General features: G+C 39.4%; 1 protein-coding gene across 7 annotated transcripts in view; it reads left to right on the top strand.

The window, feature by feature from the left end:
• The window catches only part of STARD13 (StAR related lipid transfer domain containing 13), a 298,210-nt gene that overhangs the window by 32,110 nt on the left and 250,994 nt on the right, over positions 1–15,106 (top strand). For 5 of the 7 annotated variants that reach the window (XM_083848250.1, XM_083848248.1, XM_083848243.1 and 2 more), the window contains exon 2: positions 13,770–14,679. In XM_083848250.1, coding sequence (XP_083704376.1) covers positions 13,942–14,679 — 738 coding nt within the window. In that variant the 5' untranslated portion in view covers positions 13,770–13,941. Of the gene's footprint in view, positions 1–10,014; positions 10,216–12,093; positions 12,314–13,769; positions 14,680–15,106 lie in introns of those variants that run through there. The other 2 variants (XM_083848251.1, XM_083848249.1) reach the window with 2 other exon arrangements.

Below are 15,106 nucleotides of genomic sequence, written 5' to 3' on the forward strand. Positions count from 1 at the left end.
TGCACAAAATAAACCTGTAAAATTTTCTGGAAGAGAATGGAAAAGGAGAATTTTGAAAATCTTGAAATTGGCATCACTTTCATCGGAGTAAATGGAAATCTTGCTGCACAAATGTTGATTTGAGGTAACATAGTGTGGACGTGTGAGGGATCTTTCCTGGTTGTCTTTTCAATACTAGTTACCCCTTAAAATACCACTTTCACAGTACGGTGGGCAGGCATTTCTGCAAGAGCATTTAAACTCTCTCTGAAATACTGATTTCTTATCAATAGTAGTACGTAGGTAGTAGGCCAATGTTACATCTTGCTTGCATTGGTGGTGGTTCATAGCTGAAAGAGTTATTTTGGACACCCAGAATACTGACACTGTCTTCAGCCTTGAGGCTGGTTAGTGCAGGTCAATAGTAGACACTGCAGTTCTCCCACATTTCTCCTTTACATAGGGAAATGGAGTGAGGGATCAGTGAGGGAGCTTTGTGGCCGTAAACATGTATGCTCACTGGCACTCCACATCTTTCTCTGAGAAAAGGAAACTCAGCAATATCTCAGGTGGAAGCTCGTAAAAACCTCCTAGTTGCCTGCACCATCACTGGTATGGTGTTTGTTTAAGATACTTTCAAATATCTTTGGAATTGTTTATGCAAGTTTACATTTCTTTCCTTAACTGAAAGATCTAAGACAAGAATTCACTACAAATCTAATGTTGCCAGGTAGGTACCATATTAATATCAAAGGAAATCTCAGCCTTTTGCACAATTATGCAAGTTGACATAAGTATCTCACTCAGAAGCACACACTAAGTTAACATGTCCTATTTTACCACTGCCTTTGCTATATTGACACCCCTTTCATCGCCTGTCGCATGTGCAGGATGAAGCAAGAAACGCCAGGCTACAAAACTGTAGGATCATGTAAGGAAAACTATATTATCATGTATGTTTTCAGTGGGAACAAGATGAAGGTGTGTAGGCAGCTCTCAGTCTGATACTTGTCAATCTCTGACTGCAGTGGCAACTCCTAGGAATCTAAAATCATTACAGCCCTCCCAATGAGTTAAAGGGATGATGAAAGTCATGCGTTGCAACAAGCACATGTAGGGTACATCCGAAAATCTCTAACAAGCAGGGTTCTTGTGTGAGTATTTGCATATGTTCCAATATACCATTGGTGTATGTGATTTTAGGTTTTCAGGACATAAAAATAATAGGTTAAAATGAGATAGAAAAATGGCTGATGTGTGTTGTTCTGGATACAAGGAATTTAAGGGAAGTGTTATAATTTTTTGTGTATCTCTACACAATCTGGCTATGAGTTAGATAATTTTCACCTGCTGGAGAAACAATCATTTTAAATACATACAAATGCTCATCTACCCATTTATTTGTTATTGTGCAGCATATCTCCTCAGCTCAGAGCACAGTTATTCCAGGGTTTGCTGGAGCCCTGAGGATGTATGTGTTTGAGAAATAGCATGGCTAATTTCCCACTCACTGCACTTCCTTTGCTTTGTTTTCTACACAGGGCTTTATCCTTCCCAAGAAAGCCCGAGAGCAACTTCTTTTCCTCTGCCATTTGGGCATCAGTTGGCCCAGCTGGCCTTGACTAATGCAACGCGGCCTTGGGGCTAACAACACACCTTTGTGGTCACAGGCACTGCCCCACGTTCACACGGTTATGGTGCTGAAAAGTTAACAAGACCAAATCCTTGTTCCCCGTCCACCAAAAACCCAACCAATGTTCGTTTGCTGCAGTTTAAAGAACGAGGGAGGTGGCAGCAAGAGACCTGTCAGCAGTGAGGGCCCACCAGCGAGAGGTGCTCATGTTAGTGGGTGAAGTTGGTGACATCCCTGTTTCTTGTCACTGCTGCTGTTCCCAGCTCGGGTTGTTTGCAATTTATGCCTTGCTGAGGTGTGCCAGGAAGTCCGTATTTCACAGAGCAGCTTCCCTCTGTCATCACTTTGGCTCAGGGAGCTAACATTGCATTAATTACAGCCTCTTGCAATTTTTAAGCTTCTCTTCGGAACAGTTGTGGACTAAAATGCTTTAAAAAACAGCCAAAATAGGGCTTCGTGTTTTGAAATCAAAATTTTTATCGTTACACAAATGACCCCTTCAGAGTCCCTTTGGAGACGCACGCTTTGGTAGTAGTGATGCTTTCCAAAACAAGAGGGCCTTAACTTTCAAATCAATCCCTCTTAAGACATTTTGCAATGAAAATACCACAAACTTGGGTCTTAAATTGCGTGGAGCATTAGTAAGTGATAGGGAGAGGAGGGATTACAGACCCAGAGCATTTGTTCTACCACATGCTTGACCAGAAAGCTAATGAAATCATCAAATATACATAGTTACTTGTTTTTTATGCTTTTTAGCTAAAAATTACCAATGTGGTGATTACTCATCATTGTTAAAAAAGATTCTATATCTAGCATGACAAATATATGCCAGCACTTTGCCTGGTATGACTTACTGTGGCTGGGTTTTATACCCATGAAAAATCGGTTTTCTGACAGACCTTTAGCATGCTGAACCATAATAGATTCTCTGTGTAAGTACGTGTAATATGCACAAATGAACACACAAGCGTTTTTAATGAATAAAGACAGAATGAATAAAGAAACTGAATTTCCAGCACTTCTGAAGCTCACTCAAGGCAACAAGTCCTTTTCATGTCTCAAGGGGAAAACCTTACTAATTTTGCTCCTCTCTGATTTCTGAATTAATGGCTGTCATCTACAGTAATCCAAATGAACAAAAATCTCTCTCCCATTAACACAACACACTTTGTACTTGTAAAAGAGAGGATGAAAGAAACCATTTATCTCAGAGGTTAATATATTTCAAAGGGCTGCATAGGCCATTGCCTACTGAGAAGCGGATGCTGACCATTTGACTGAATGCTTGTACACTGCATAGAACCTGGAAATAGCTATTCTGCCTAGGTAAAGGGCTCTGCAACAAAGTTTTTATCAATAGTATGCTTCCATGGGAACTGGATTGCCTGAATTGCATGTTCTGTACGAGCCTCTCCTGCCAGGCAGTGGGCATCCCCTCTTATTAATATTTTTACATATCTTTTGTTTCTATTTATTGCGAGTTGTAAAGAAATGGCTTATGTAGGAAAGGAAAATCAGGAAAAAAAGTTAAGAAATTTCCTGCATTTTTGCTTCACATACCTTTCAGTCTGCATATAAAGTGAGATTTTCAGATTTTCTTTTCTCTCCAAATTTCTTTGTGGAAAAAAAAAGAAAAAAAAAAGCTCATTCTTTATTTGTGGATTATGCCTCAGGCATAGTGAGCTCTTTAAAACTTCTAGTGGTGTCCTCCAGTGGTTTTCACATTTTTTCATGATGGGGTGGTTATTTGGTCATGACAGAGTCATGTGGAAGTATCCAAAGAAGTTTAATTCTGCATAGAGGAAAGCTGAAAAGAAAATAAGAGGGAGTCTCACAGGAGAAATATATGGCATTAAAAAAATAATAATTATGGGAAGTCTAGAGAAGAACTTCAGAAATGGCCTCTGAACTTGGCATACATTTATTGCACGTGCCATGTAAAGATCTCTGGGTTAACTCTTTGGATACAACAAGCAAGGTGTATCACAGCCATACACCTCAGCTCCACTGCTTACTTTTGAGACCTAAGCTAAGAAGCATAGAGCCAGTTTAGATATTTCTATACTACATTTACACCATTTGAAAAGTCTAGTTTGAGTTTTTCAAAAAAGTCTAAAAGAATCCCCCTCTATGGGAAAAAATCATCTGATACCATAAATCCCTTTAATTTTGCCAACAAAGTAAGAAATCTCAGTAAGTAGAAATCTGGAATTTAAGAACTGAAACTGGTAAACAGATTAGTAATAACTAATTACTGGAAGATCTCAAAAGGGAGGAGAAAAAATAACCAAAGGCCAGAAAGGCAAACAGGGAATTTATTCAAAATAACAATTCAGGCCTCAAATATGCACCTTGGCTTAAGATATGCTTCCTTCTGTACATAAATAAGATTTTGGACACCTCTAAAGCAGCTGTCACTAAAGTATCACTCGATATTTTGACTTTGCCTGGTTTTTCTGGAAAAAAGGAAAAAAGCATAAACTTACCAAAAAAAAAATAATTCAAAAGAACTATGAGAACTGAATAATTAGTAAAGTAAAAAAAAAAAAAAAAGTGAGGAAGCAAGAAATATAGTGGTTGAAAATACTTAAATATTCATCTGAACACTTTGTATATTTCTTCTGAAGGCTCTGAAAAAATAAATAGATTACTCAAAAAAAGTAAAAAGTCCCCAACATAAATTAATTTCATTTTTTTCAGATTGAACAAAATGTATTGGTTCATCCGTCAAAAACATGTCGATTTTGAGGAAAGAGTTCTTTTACCAGAGAGGTATTGCTTAGCCAAAACTAAATGTATCCTCTGATTTTGGGGAGAGGGAACGCAAGATAAAGAGAGTTCTTCCTTTTCTGAGTGAAAAATGCAAACTCATGAGTGTCGTTCTCTTCTATAGAAATGGACTGTGCCGGATTCCTGTTGGTCATAATGCACATACGTATAGAGGTCACAAGAGGTTCCTCCAAAATAACTTTAGCTTCCCCTAAAATAACTTATCTTCATTGCAGCTGACACAGTCCTCCATCGCTGCCATTTATATCTCATGCACCAAGCAGATCTTCAGAGGAGGAGTCTGCCCTCCGGCACAGCCTTTGTAGTAATAGGCATTTATTGTAGGGTCACCATTTCTTTAGCATTCATTACAGACACTGATTAAAGAGGATGATAAAGACATTGCTGGAGTCTAAAGCCATTTTGGGGATGGAAAAAAAAAAAAAAAAGCGTGTAAAGTAACATTTTAAATGGATGCATCTATTTACTGCTGATATTTTCATACAAATGGTTTCATGATATTGGATTCAGATGGTGTAGCAGGAGCTTTAATTTGCTACAGTTCTGGTCTAATAGGTATAGAGACACCAGAGGATTCTGCAATACTGAACTCGAAGGTGTTCTGACAAACCTTTGTACTCATAATAACAAGAGCTAGTGTGAGCTTATACAATTTAAAACTAATTGCCCGGCCAACATCCTCATTACCATATTGATGCAGTTCATAAATCAAAGCCTTGCCTATTCAAGCTGTTTACCAGCCTTGCATTAAGCACCGTATTTCAACTCAGAAATGTAGCCTGCTGCCAAAACTCTGCAGAAACTTTAGAAGACTGATAGTAGTACAAACCCGGGGAGCTGAAATGCCACAAACTGATTTAACACACATGGCACTAAAGCACTTGCTCGTGTTTGTTTTCAGAGTGTGTTCTGATTTAGCCTTAAAACTTTCCATAATAACATACTGTGGTACAGATACAGGTCCTTACAAAGCAGAGAGCTGCTGGCAGTTTTGATCAGTTTGGCTTCCTGCAGGAGCTTCTTTTCTTCACCAGGAGCCTCATACACACATTAATTCTTTCTTTTTTTTTTTTTTTTTCCCAATTGAGTACTTATACCAGCTGAATTTAGGTGTGTGCATTAAGAACAGTCTTCTTATAAAGGCAAAAAAAGGTAGCGGCTCTTATCTGAGCCTCCTGAATTTGTCACCGAAATTAGGTGCTTGAAGTTACATTTTTTGAATAGCCTACTAAGACTGCTGAAGGTACAATTCATTTGCTTGAGGAAGTGCCTACATCCAGGTGTCTGCCACTGCCCTTTGAGATACCCAGCTGGCCTACCACATCCACCCATGGAGGAGGACTTGGAGGTGTCTCACAGCCTTCGAGCTGGCAGTTGCCCAAAGCCCCATCCAGCCTGGCCCTGAACACCTCCAGGGATGGGGCACCCACAGCTTCTCTGGGCAATCTGTGCCAGTGCCTCACCACCCTCTGAGTAAATAATTTCTTCCTAATGTCTTATCTAAACCTCCCCTCTTTTAGTTTAAAGCCATTCCCCCTTGTCCTGTCACTCCACTCCCTGACAAAGAGTCCCTCCCCAGCTTTCCTGCAGGCCCCTTTAGGTACTGTAAGGCTGCAATGAGGTCTCCCTGGGGCCTTCTCTTCTCCAGGCTGAACAACCCCAACTCCCTCAGCCTGTCTTTGTAGGAGACGTGCTCCAGCCCTCTGATCATCCTCATGGCCCTCCTCTGGACTCAATATATCCATGACTCATTCTAATACATCCAGGCTCGTTGGCTTACAGCTGGCTGGGAATTTCTGCAGAGGCCTGAGCCTAGTATTTTCCCAAACACCGTGTCTAATGAGTTATTTTTCTGTTTATACTTTGCTCAGAAAACAGCAAGTGGGATTTTTATTTGCTGTGGTTTCTCAGGAGCTGAGAGCACTAAACCTTGATGCTGGGGAGCCTCCCTCACCCCGTGCTTGGCTGGGCCCAGCCAAGCTTTGCCAGGGCAGGGAGCTGAAGCAAGAGTCAAGGCATAGAAAGGACTAAAGATCAGGATCAGGACTTGAAATTTGACTTGCTGTTGTAAGGGAAGCTTGAAGCAAAAGCAGAGCACTGAAGAGTCACTGCAAGTTGTTGGAGCTATTGGGGGAAGCCAAAAGATTATGGGAAAATGAAGGGCTGTGGGGTTGGTTTGCTTAAGGTCATTGGCTCATCCCTATTAATGAGAAACCAGTGGGTAGGGGGAAAGGCGTGGATGTTTCCAATGAAATGCAACTCCTCCATAAATAGAATTAGTAAGAACAGTTCAGCTTATGAAAATAAGTGTTGACCTTCAGTTATGATGCCTGTTGAAGCCTCTGTCTCCTCGGTTCTTTGTGTAAATTCAATCATGACAATCAGTAAATCAAACAAAACAATTCTTATGGATGGAGGATGAAATGTGACTAAGACATGCCTTCATTGTGATAAAAAACTTTAATTCCTGTTTACATCTCTTCTGCCTGTGTGGTCACAGTAGACCCAAGCTTCACATTCCTTATACACAGATGGTGGATAATAATAAGTGAAATTAATACGAACTGATACATTCCCATGAAAGCACCAAAGGCAATGATATGTTTTCCTTCTTCAAAGAAGCAAATAATTTTAAGGAACTCTATTTCTTTCATTATTACAGAATTACGAACCGTACAATAAACACAGATCTATACCAGCCTCTGCCCCTATAAAAAAACAAAATAACTGCCATTTTCCAGTGTCTTTTGCTGCTGAAGAGTGTTACAGGTCCAGCAGAGATTTGTCAGATGGAAGAGGGCAATTTTGGAAGCCACCCAAAGTATATCCACTTGCTGACTGTTGTGAAGAACAATTTTGAATTTTGTGCTGATATATAGCTTTCAATAGACAAGAACTAAGTCCAAAAAAAAAAAAAAAAGAAAAAAGAAACAAGCTACTTGCTTGTTTCTTTTGTCACCTGTAAGGTGAGGTGGTTGTCTTATGTTTTTTTCTCTTTCATCTGCTTAAAAAGATATTTAAAGGTGTGAATATTACCCTTAGGTTGTCCATCTTAATATAAATATCCTCCAGCATAAGAAAACCATTTCTTCCACCTTCTTCCCTCTTGTGCAAAATGAAGATTCATTTCCAGCCAGTCTATTGAGCATGAACATATGTAATGGAATTCACTATACAGGCTAAAGAAACAGAGCTGGTATTTAAACTGGAGGGAGACCTGTGTGTCTTTGCTTGCTGAAAGGCTGTTTCCTGACTTTGGTCTGGATTGGCTACTTAGATGAAGAGCTAGGATTTTACTGATGCCAAGAACCTCAACCTGAAGGGAGACAATTTTTCTTTCTTTTTTTTTTTTCTTCCCCTATGTGGTTTATCCAGTGTTATTTTTAAAGTATTTATTAGGTGTTGGTTCATTTTGGGGCCTCTGTTTATGAACAGTGTCTGCGTATGACTGGCTGCCTTTCCTGTTTCATGTGGATTGCACTGATCATATAAAAACAAAGCCAAAGTATTCAAGGACAGTGTATAATAAATTTCTAGTTTTATTTAATAACACAGATTACAGATAATGCATATGCATGCATGCGTACACAACTTTCACCCCTTCTTCTCTGTGCATTAGGATTTTCAGCAACTCCACATCAGGCTTCATGTCTCAGGTAGTTCAGTTGTAATCTTAAATCACTTGAAATTGCCTTCTAAAAGCACATAGTCAAACAACCTCAGGCCAATATCTCATCAGAAGCTTGATTCTGCTTTTCATAGGTGCAAGACAAAATATTTAAGGCAGAACAGGGATTAGAGAAAAAAAATAATTGAATGCAATGCTAAAATAAGCCTAGTGGCAGAAGGAAGGATCTTACTCTTTACAGATACGTCATTCATGTGCAGAGAGACATAAACCCTCAGTTCACCATTCATACCTGATTTCTCTTCAGTACCTTCTTTTGCAAGGAAGCAATCAGGTGTGCAACAGTTATGAGACTTTTCCTGGGGCTTGCCTAGCCCTTCGCTCTGCTGGTGCTCACTCATTGATTTTGCTCAGGATTGTAACCACTCAGGGCACAGTCTGCACACAGCAGAATAATTTGCAAAGCCGAGGCCCACGTTATGTAAACTGACTAGGACTCAGCATCCATCTACATTCTTAGAAACTCCCTGAGTTGTGTTACAGAAGGTAATTGATCACCTTTGTCACAATGAAGCCACTGTTCCACTTTGTGGTAAACTGACCGTGACAGTGGTGTTGATGATGCTGGTTGGGACCAAAACACAGATCAGTCAGGACAATGTCAGGATGTTAGTACCTTGACTGGATTAAATTCAGTCTTTCCCTCCTCTATGTTGGGAGAAGGTCCAGTCAATGTAGACACATCAGTGAAGATGGTGGCTGGAAAGCAGCACGTCTGTAACTAATGCACCTGAGACAGCCGTGAATGTAGGCCCAGCTACAATAGCAGAATGTCTCTTTATCATTGTAGTTTATTGAATTTGAGAAGATATTTTTCTTTTGTTGACAATGCAAAATGAGCTTCTGTTAGAGTGGAGGTGGGGACAGACACGGCAAAGCTAAAGGGAAGGCTTGGTGTTGCAGCTGTCCGGGGACCATAAACACTTCTAAGCTGAGACAAGCCTCACTGAACTGTCATATAAAGTAATTCCTGTAAGATGATTGCCTCGATATATGGCTTCATTTGCTGAGTGACTCATTCATAAATACGCCAGATCCTTTGCTGACTGAAATACTGCTTAACTTCAGTGAAGGCAATCAGGTGCACGAGGTGTAAGAGGAACCAACATCTAAGCGCTCACTCACTGAAATGAGTCAGGAGGGACGTAGATTTGGCAGCATCTGTGAAGTGCTTCTGGATATTTCAAGGTGAAAAATGTCACCTGCTGCTGTTGGCAGGCAGGAGCCATTACACGAGCAGAAGAGTGTTGCAGCTCCTGCATTTTTGCTGTTTGCTTTGATCAAAAGCAATATACAAAAAGACATCCAAAATTACACTATAACTCGGCAGTCCTCTAGCCCCATATTTCCAATGGCAATTCATCCTTTCCCTTTGCAGGCTAGATTTGCAAATAACTGGTTTGTAATCACACTTGGAAACTCGCATGTCCAGTGTGATTACACTGTAGCCTACACTATAGCTCCATTTTGCATTGCATGCAAAAGTCTGTCTGCAAACCATGATCCCACCAATATACATAAAAAGGAAGGCTTGTGAAGCCTTGGTAGAAAATGTAGGTGTTGAAGAAGCATAGACAAACAATAATTAGAATTTGCAAAGTGACATGGAAAGCTAATTTTGGTATTCCTTTATATTGGAATTATTATATCAAAAGGCAATTCGTAGCCTCCCTTTTCAAAACCTGACAGTATGCAGAGTGTGTGCACTGGAAACCTGGCTCCAGGTGCTCCAGGTGATAAAGCAGAGCACAATGTTCAGGTCTGGCACAATGTGAGGAATGAGGTCACACTATTTTTAGAAGTGCCTGGTGATCCTGCGAAGCATGCTTATGATCTCTCTTTACTTTTTTTTTTCTCTCCTTTTTTTTCTGCCTTTTTCTGTGAATAATTTGGCCAGTGCTTGCAGAAGGCTGTTTTAGCCCCAGGGATTCTCACACATACTTCTGTTGACAGAGTTCTTGTGCAGCAAGCAAGCTGAAATGCCTTTTGTTAAGGATCTGCTCATTTCTTTTTCTGTTCTGCCCCAACGCTTGGAGGATCTTTTGGCTACTAACTGAGTTCCTGTTGTTACGCTTATGGAAATTAACTGAATTGAAAAATATGGGGTTATCTTGCAAAACAGGTAAAATTATCATCAGGAAAAGAAAATCCTAATCTCCTAATTTGCTGTTAGTTTGTGTGTTTCACATTCTCTTGGCTTGTTTGTTTAATTTTTCAGGGGAAGATTGTTTAAGTCAATGGGAAATACTAAACAACGTCATTGTGAAAGGGAAACAAATGCACTAGGGGCTGAGGGGTAGAAACTATTTTGGATGAGTGTTGTTCCATTCCAGCCAAGATCAGGACTTGATTTGGTGGTTAACTGTGTCAATTCACATTTAAACTGTTTTCTAAAAAGTATGAAAATTCCATACATTCACATGCTCTGCAATGCCAAAATGGAGAATGGATATTGAAATGCACTCATGCACTCATTTAATCAGTGTTTGCAAAGTTATTTTAGGTGACTTGCTGTCCTTGTATTGACTCAAGAAAATATACGCGAGTAAAATCCTCCTATTTAATGTTTAAGCCTAATATGTGCTTCTTTTTTGTGTGATCTTTATGTAAAACCTGGTGAGTTTCAATACAATTTTTGGTTGTCTGTGCAAAGGAGAATCAAGCCAATAGAGCATGATACACAAAAATTTATCTGTGAGTCTGCACAGATGTCTCTGCTTGTACCAAACTGTAAGAAAACTTTCCCTCCATATCATTTCACAAGCTGTACCTCATACCTATATTAACCCATTGCTGATTTGTATGAGCTTTCCTTGGAAAATAAAATTTAGTTTGTAAGTTTTAAATTAATTTGTGTAAAACCTGAAGTTGATTGGATATTACACCCAGATATGGATTTCACGTTACCTTAAAAAAATATATATAACCTGTGTTGCTTTTTTTGTGCTCTTCCTTAAGCTGTTTTGGAGTTGGTTTTAGTTGGACAGTTAACCGTGGTAGTCCCTACATCGTCCCTCTAGTCAGAAAAAACACATATATGCCCAAGTGATTTTTATTTTTCAACATCTTAACCCACACCAGTGACTACTGGCACAGCTAATGCTACAGTATATACTGAGAATCACATATGCATATAAAAGTAATTTCTCTTCTTATAAAGCCTTGAAGACCTTTTTCAAAGAGATTATTATTTTTCAGAGCTTATAAGTGCATACATTTATAACTGTGGTGATAATTATCTTATTTTGCAGCTCTGTATTAGAGGCCTTTTATGACATGTACAGATTTAGCTCTGAATGTTCAGACCTCTCTGAGCTAGACATTTTGCTATGGGCAGGATTTCCAATCCATAGCTCTGCCAAAAATGTTCCATTTTTAGGAGCTTTGAATGTCTATGTGTAACTTTTTATAAAATATAGAATTTGGTATTTTGTATGAGTGTTGTTTTTTTTTTTCCAGTCACTACTAGATCGAGTAAAAAGATATGTTCCACAGGATGTGTGGGTAAACTCATGCTCTCTTCTTACCACTTCCTCTTCAGATATTTCTTGCATAAAAGCAGCCTGCTCCTGCATGCTTTCTTTGTCCTGGCTTCATCATAGGAAAAATAAACAAATAAGAAGAGTCCAATGGAGTAAGAAAACCTAATAAAAGGAAAGCTTTTTCATGCCTTTTTAAACTGCAGAAATTACAGCTTCGCACCACATCCTGTAAAGCTGAAAATCATATGAAACAAAGAACTAAGCAAAGTTTAAAAAGAAGATAGACATTTATTTTATATGCTAGAATATTCAGAGATAGCAAATACACATTTTTTTGCAGTGATTATAATTCACATTTTGGAGTTTAAAGCATCACCTTAAAATACTAGCAATAAATAATACATAATTCACTTGCCCCATGCTTGCATAGTGTAGAATTTTTGTAGCTTCTTCTGGACCATTTTAAGCTGTATTTTTGTTTTGTTACAGCAAAGATGTTCCTACAAACACAGAGGTGTATTCCTGCAGGTGTTATCACAGTACAGCCTGCAGAGCAGCGTTACCAAAACTAAGGAGGGTCCAGGGAACAGGCCAAGGATGGGCAAATTCTGCCAGAAGAGAAAGAATGGCATTAGAGAAGGGTGAGGACAGAAGAGAGAGTTTGGGTGGGAGCCCTGGAGACCTGAGGATTTCTAATCCTGCTGGAAGCTTCTGAGAAAATGAGGGCTTCAGATGCAGGTTTGTTACTTGTGTGTAGACACTGCAATCTGCTATTGTGTAAAAAAAGACATGGGATGAGATTCTTCTTGCCTTTGTCCGTCCAAAATTGTGTGACTGGTATAAACATTTTGTCTAGCCCACCTTCATAGTTTTGGATAAGGCAGTCATGCTAGGAGGGTGACTCATCTCATGCCAAAATAGGTATCCAAGATAAGTGAGAGCATTTACCTTCAGGAAGCATTTTTCTCCCTCCACTGACTCCAGCAGGAGGCCAGACAGCTTACAATAATGTCAGACTTTTACATAGCTAACTACAGCTGAGAGGAAGGCTACCTAAATTGTGCATACCTGCATGCTCACCCCCTCTGCAGCTGAAATTCAAATGAATAATGGTAATATCATGAATCTAAATTTTCTACCTATGTACAATACTCTTTCTGTTACCCAAGGTATGTCTATAAAACTAAAATATATACTCACCAGCAATAAAATACACCTCGCTGGTAGGCACTGCTTAGCTTATGGCACAAGCAGTGACAGGCACATCACATGCCAGCATCTTACTCTGCTTGCTTCCCACTTTGACAATCACAGCACTGCCTTCTGACAAGCCTCCCCCATCAGTGACAGGCCTGCCACGTACATCAAAGGCATAAGCTTCGCTTCTTATTTTGAAAAGCTTCTGTTCTGCTTTGCTGTCTCACAGATGGAGTACTGAAACAATCATTAAAATAAATACTATCAATATTCAACCTGTCACAAAAAGTAACTTACATCTAAGGGTGAATGTAAGCTACTCAGTGATGCAAGATCAGTTCCTCGCGGCTCCTGTCTTCCCGTGCGTTGGAGGTCCACAGACTAAATGCGAGCACAGAAGTTAAGGCTGATTTAAACCAGACACGGGCAACTCTGATGTAGAACTGAAGCTTTCTGTATTTCTAGCCTTCTCTTTTTGCTTTGCAAATGTATTGGAAATGGACAGGTGCTGCACTGCATTGGCAATTCAGTGTGACAGAAAACTCTACCTGTATGGAAATGTCCTTCCTTTTCTGTCAACTCCTTTGACTCCTCGCTCTTCCTCATGACATTTCAGTAGCTTTGCCAAAACACTGTAAAAGTTCTCAATAATTGAACAGACAATAAAAATACAGTGAATAAGAGGCACATTTTGGAAACAAGCATCTATCTAACATCAGATTGAATGATTCTGATCCATTGTGTCAATAATCAATGTAAAGTCAGTATTTTAAAAACCATTTCTGCATTTGCCAGTTCTTTCCTGGTCTTTAAGGTAAAGAAGTCAGGGTTCTGATGCTTTAAGTTCATTTAGTCTGCATATATCAAATATTTTTGAAGAGAACTCTAAGTAAATTTGATACAGGAATGTCATATTTCAGGATTACTTCTACTGATGCACTCCAATGCAAGCCTATTACCATCAATAATTTTTTTTTTATTTTTTTTTATTTTTCAGGAACAGAGAGGATTCAGAGGATTGGTATAAGAATCCAGGCATTAATAATGATTGTGTGATCATGGTTTTGGAAAAATAAGGAGATATTTCCTGGCTATGTATGTGAAGTGATGTATCTTAAGAAAACCAAGAATGAAGTCATTTTGATCTCTGATGGGTGAAGCTCGTTGGAATGGAAACCAACATCTATGCAGAAGGACAAGGCTCGCCACATCTTACCGCCAAGTGCCTGGGGACTCCAAAGGGAGCAAAGTATGAAGCATTCCAAAGAAAGACAGAAGAACAGGAAAGTCCATCTGAATTTCAGGATGTTTTACTGGAACCTGAGTTGAGTTTGCTGTCTGTGGCTTCCTTATTAGACCACAGCGAGACATCCTTGCGACCTAGCAGGGCTGCAGGGGGTGTTAGTGCCAGCAATCAGTGTGAAGCAGAGCAGCTTCGTAAGGAATTACTGTGTTCTGCAAGGCACAAGCCAAAGGAGGACCCATTAAACCTTCCCTTGCACAGAGAATGGCCACTCCTTACAGGAAGAAATTCAGACAGAAAAACAGAAAGAAGTCACGAGATCAGAGTCATAAAACACAAACCAAGTGCAATCACATTTTCTGATTTTGAATTTTTACCACTTGAAGTTAATACCGAACTCCATATTTGTGAGGCAGGAGATGCAGGAGATTTTTCATCTGAAGAGGAAAAAGCAGATGGCAAAGACGATGACGATCTGTTTACAGAGCTGCCGCTGTATGAGGCTTTTTTCAATGGTCTTCACAGAAGGAATGTTTTCCCAAGAAAGCAAGCTAAACATGAACTTACTAAGGATCAACACATCTGTCATGCAGAAGACTGTGATGATCGTTCCAAAAAGGAATTGAAGGACCATGACAAGGAAGAAAAACACATGGAGCTGGAGGTAATAGAAGCTACTCTTTTGTTCCAAGTGTGTTTAAAATAAGTGGTGTCATTTAAGCTTGGTTACAGGAGAACTTACACAATTTTTTATACAGAGATAATGAATGTTAATTACATAATTAAGAATATAAACCTACAGTAAAACATACAAAATGTTAAAAATATAACGCTAGGCTTTTACATTAAACAAATCTATTTCTTCAGATTGGCCACATTTCCATTGGATTGAACCTCAAACAAGGATTGCTGTTTTCTTTTTAAATGGGAACATTGGCTCAGTTTCCCTTGCTCCTAGAAGATCATATATCATGCCACATGCGGCAGATATTCCTGGCTATTCCCTGAGTCTATTGACTGTCCCAAAGGGATACAGCTCTGGTTTCCTAGAAGAGTATCGTTATTTCTTTATGCTGAATAATGGCCTTTTT

The sequence above is a fragment of the Anser anser genome (genome assembly GCF_964211835.1).
Source record: "Anser anser genome assembly, chromosome: 1".
Taxonomy (NCBI): Eukaryota; Metazoa; Chordata; class Aves; order Anseriformes; family Anatidae; genus Anser; species Anser anser.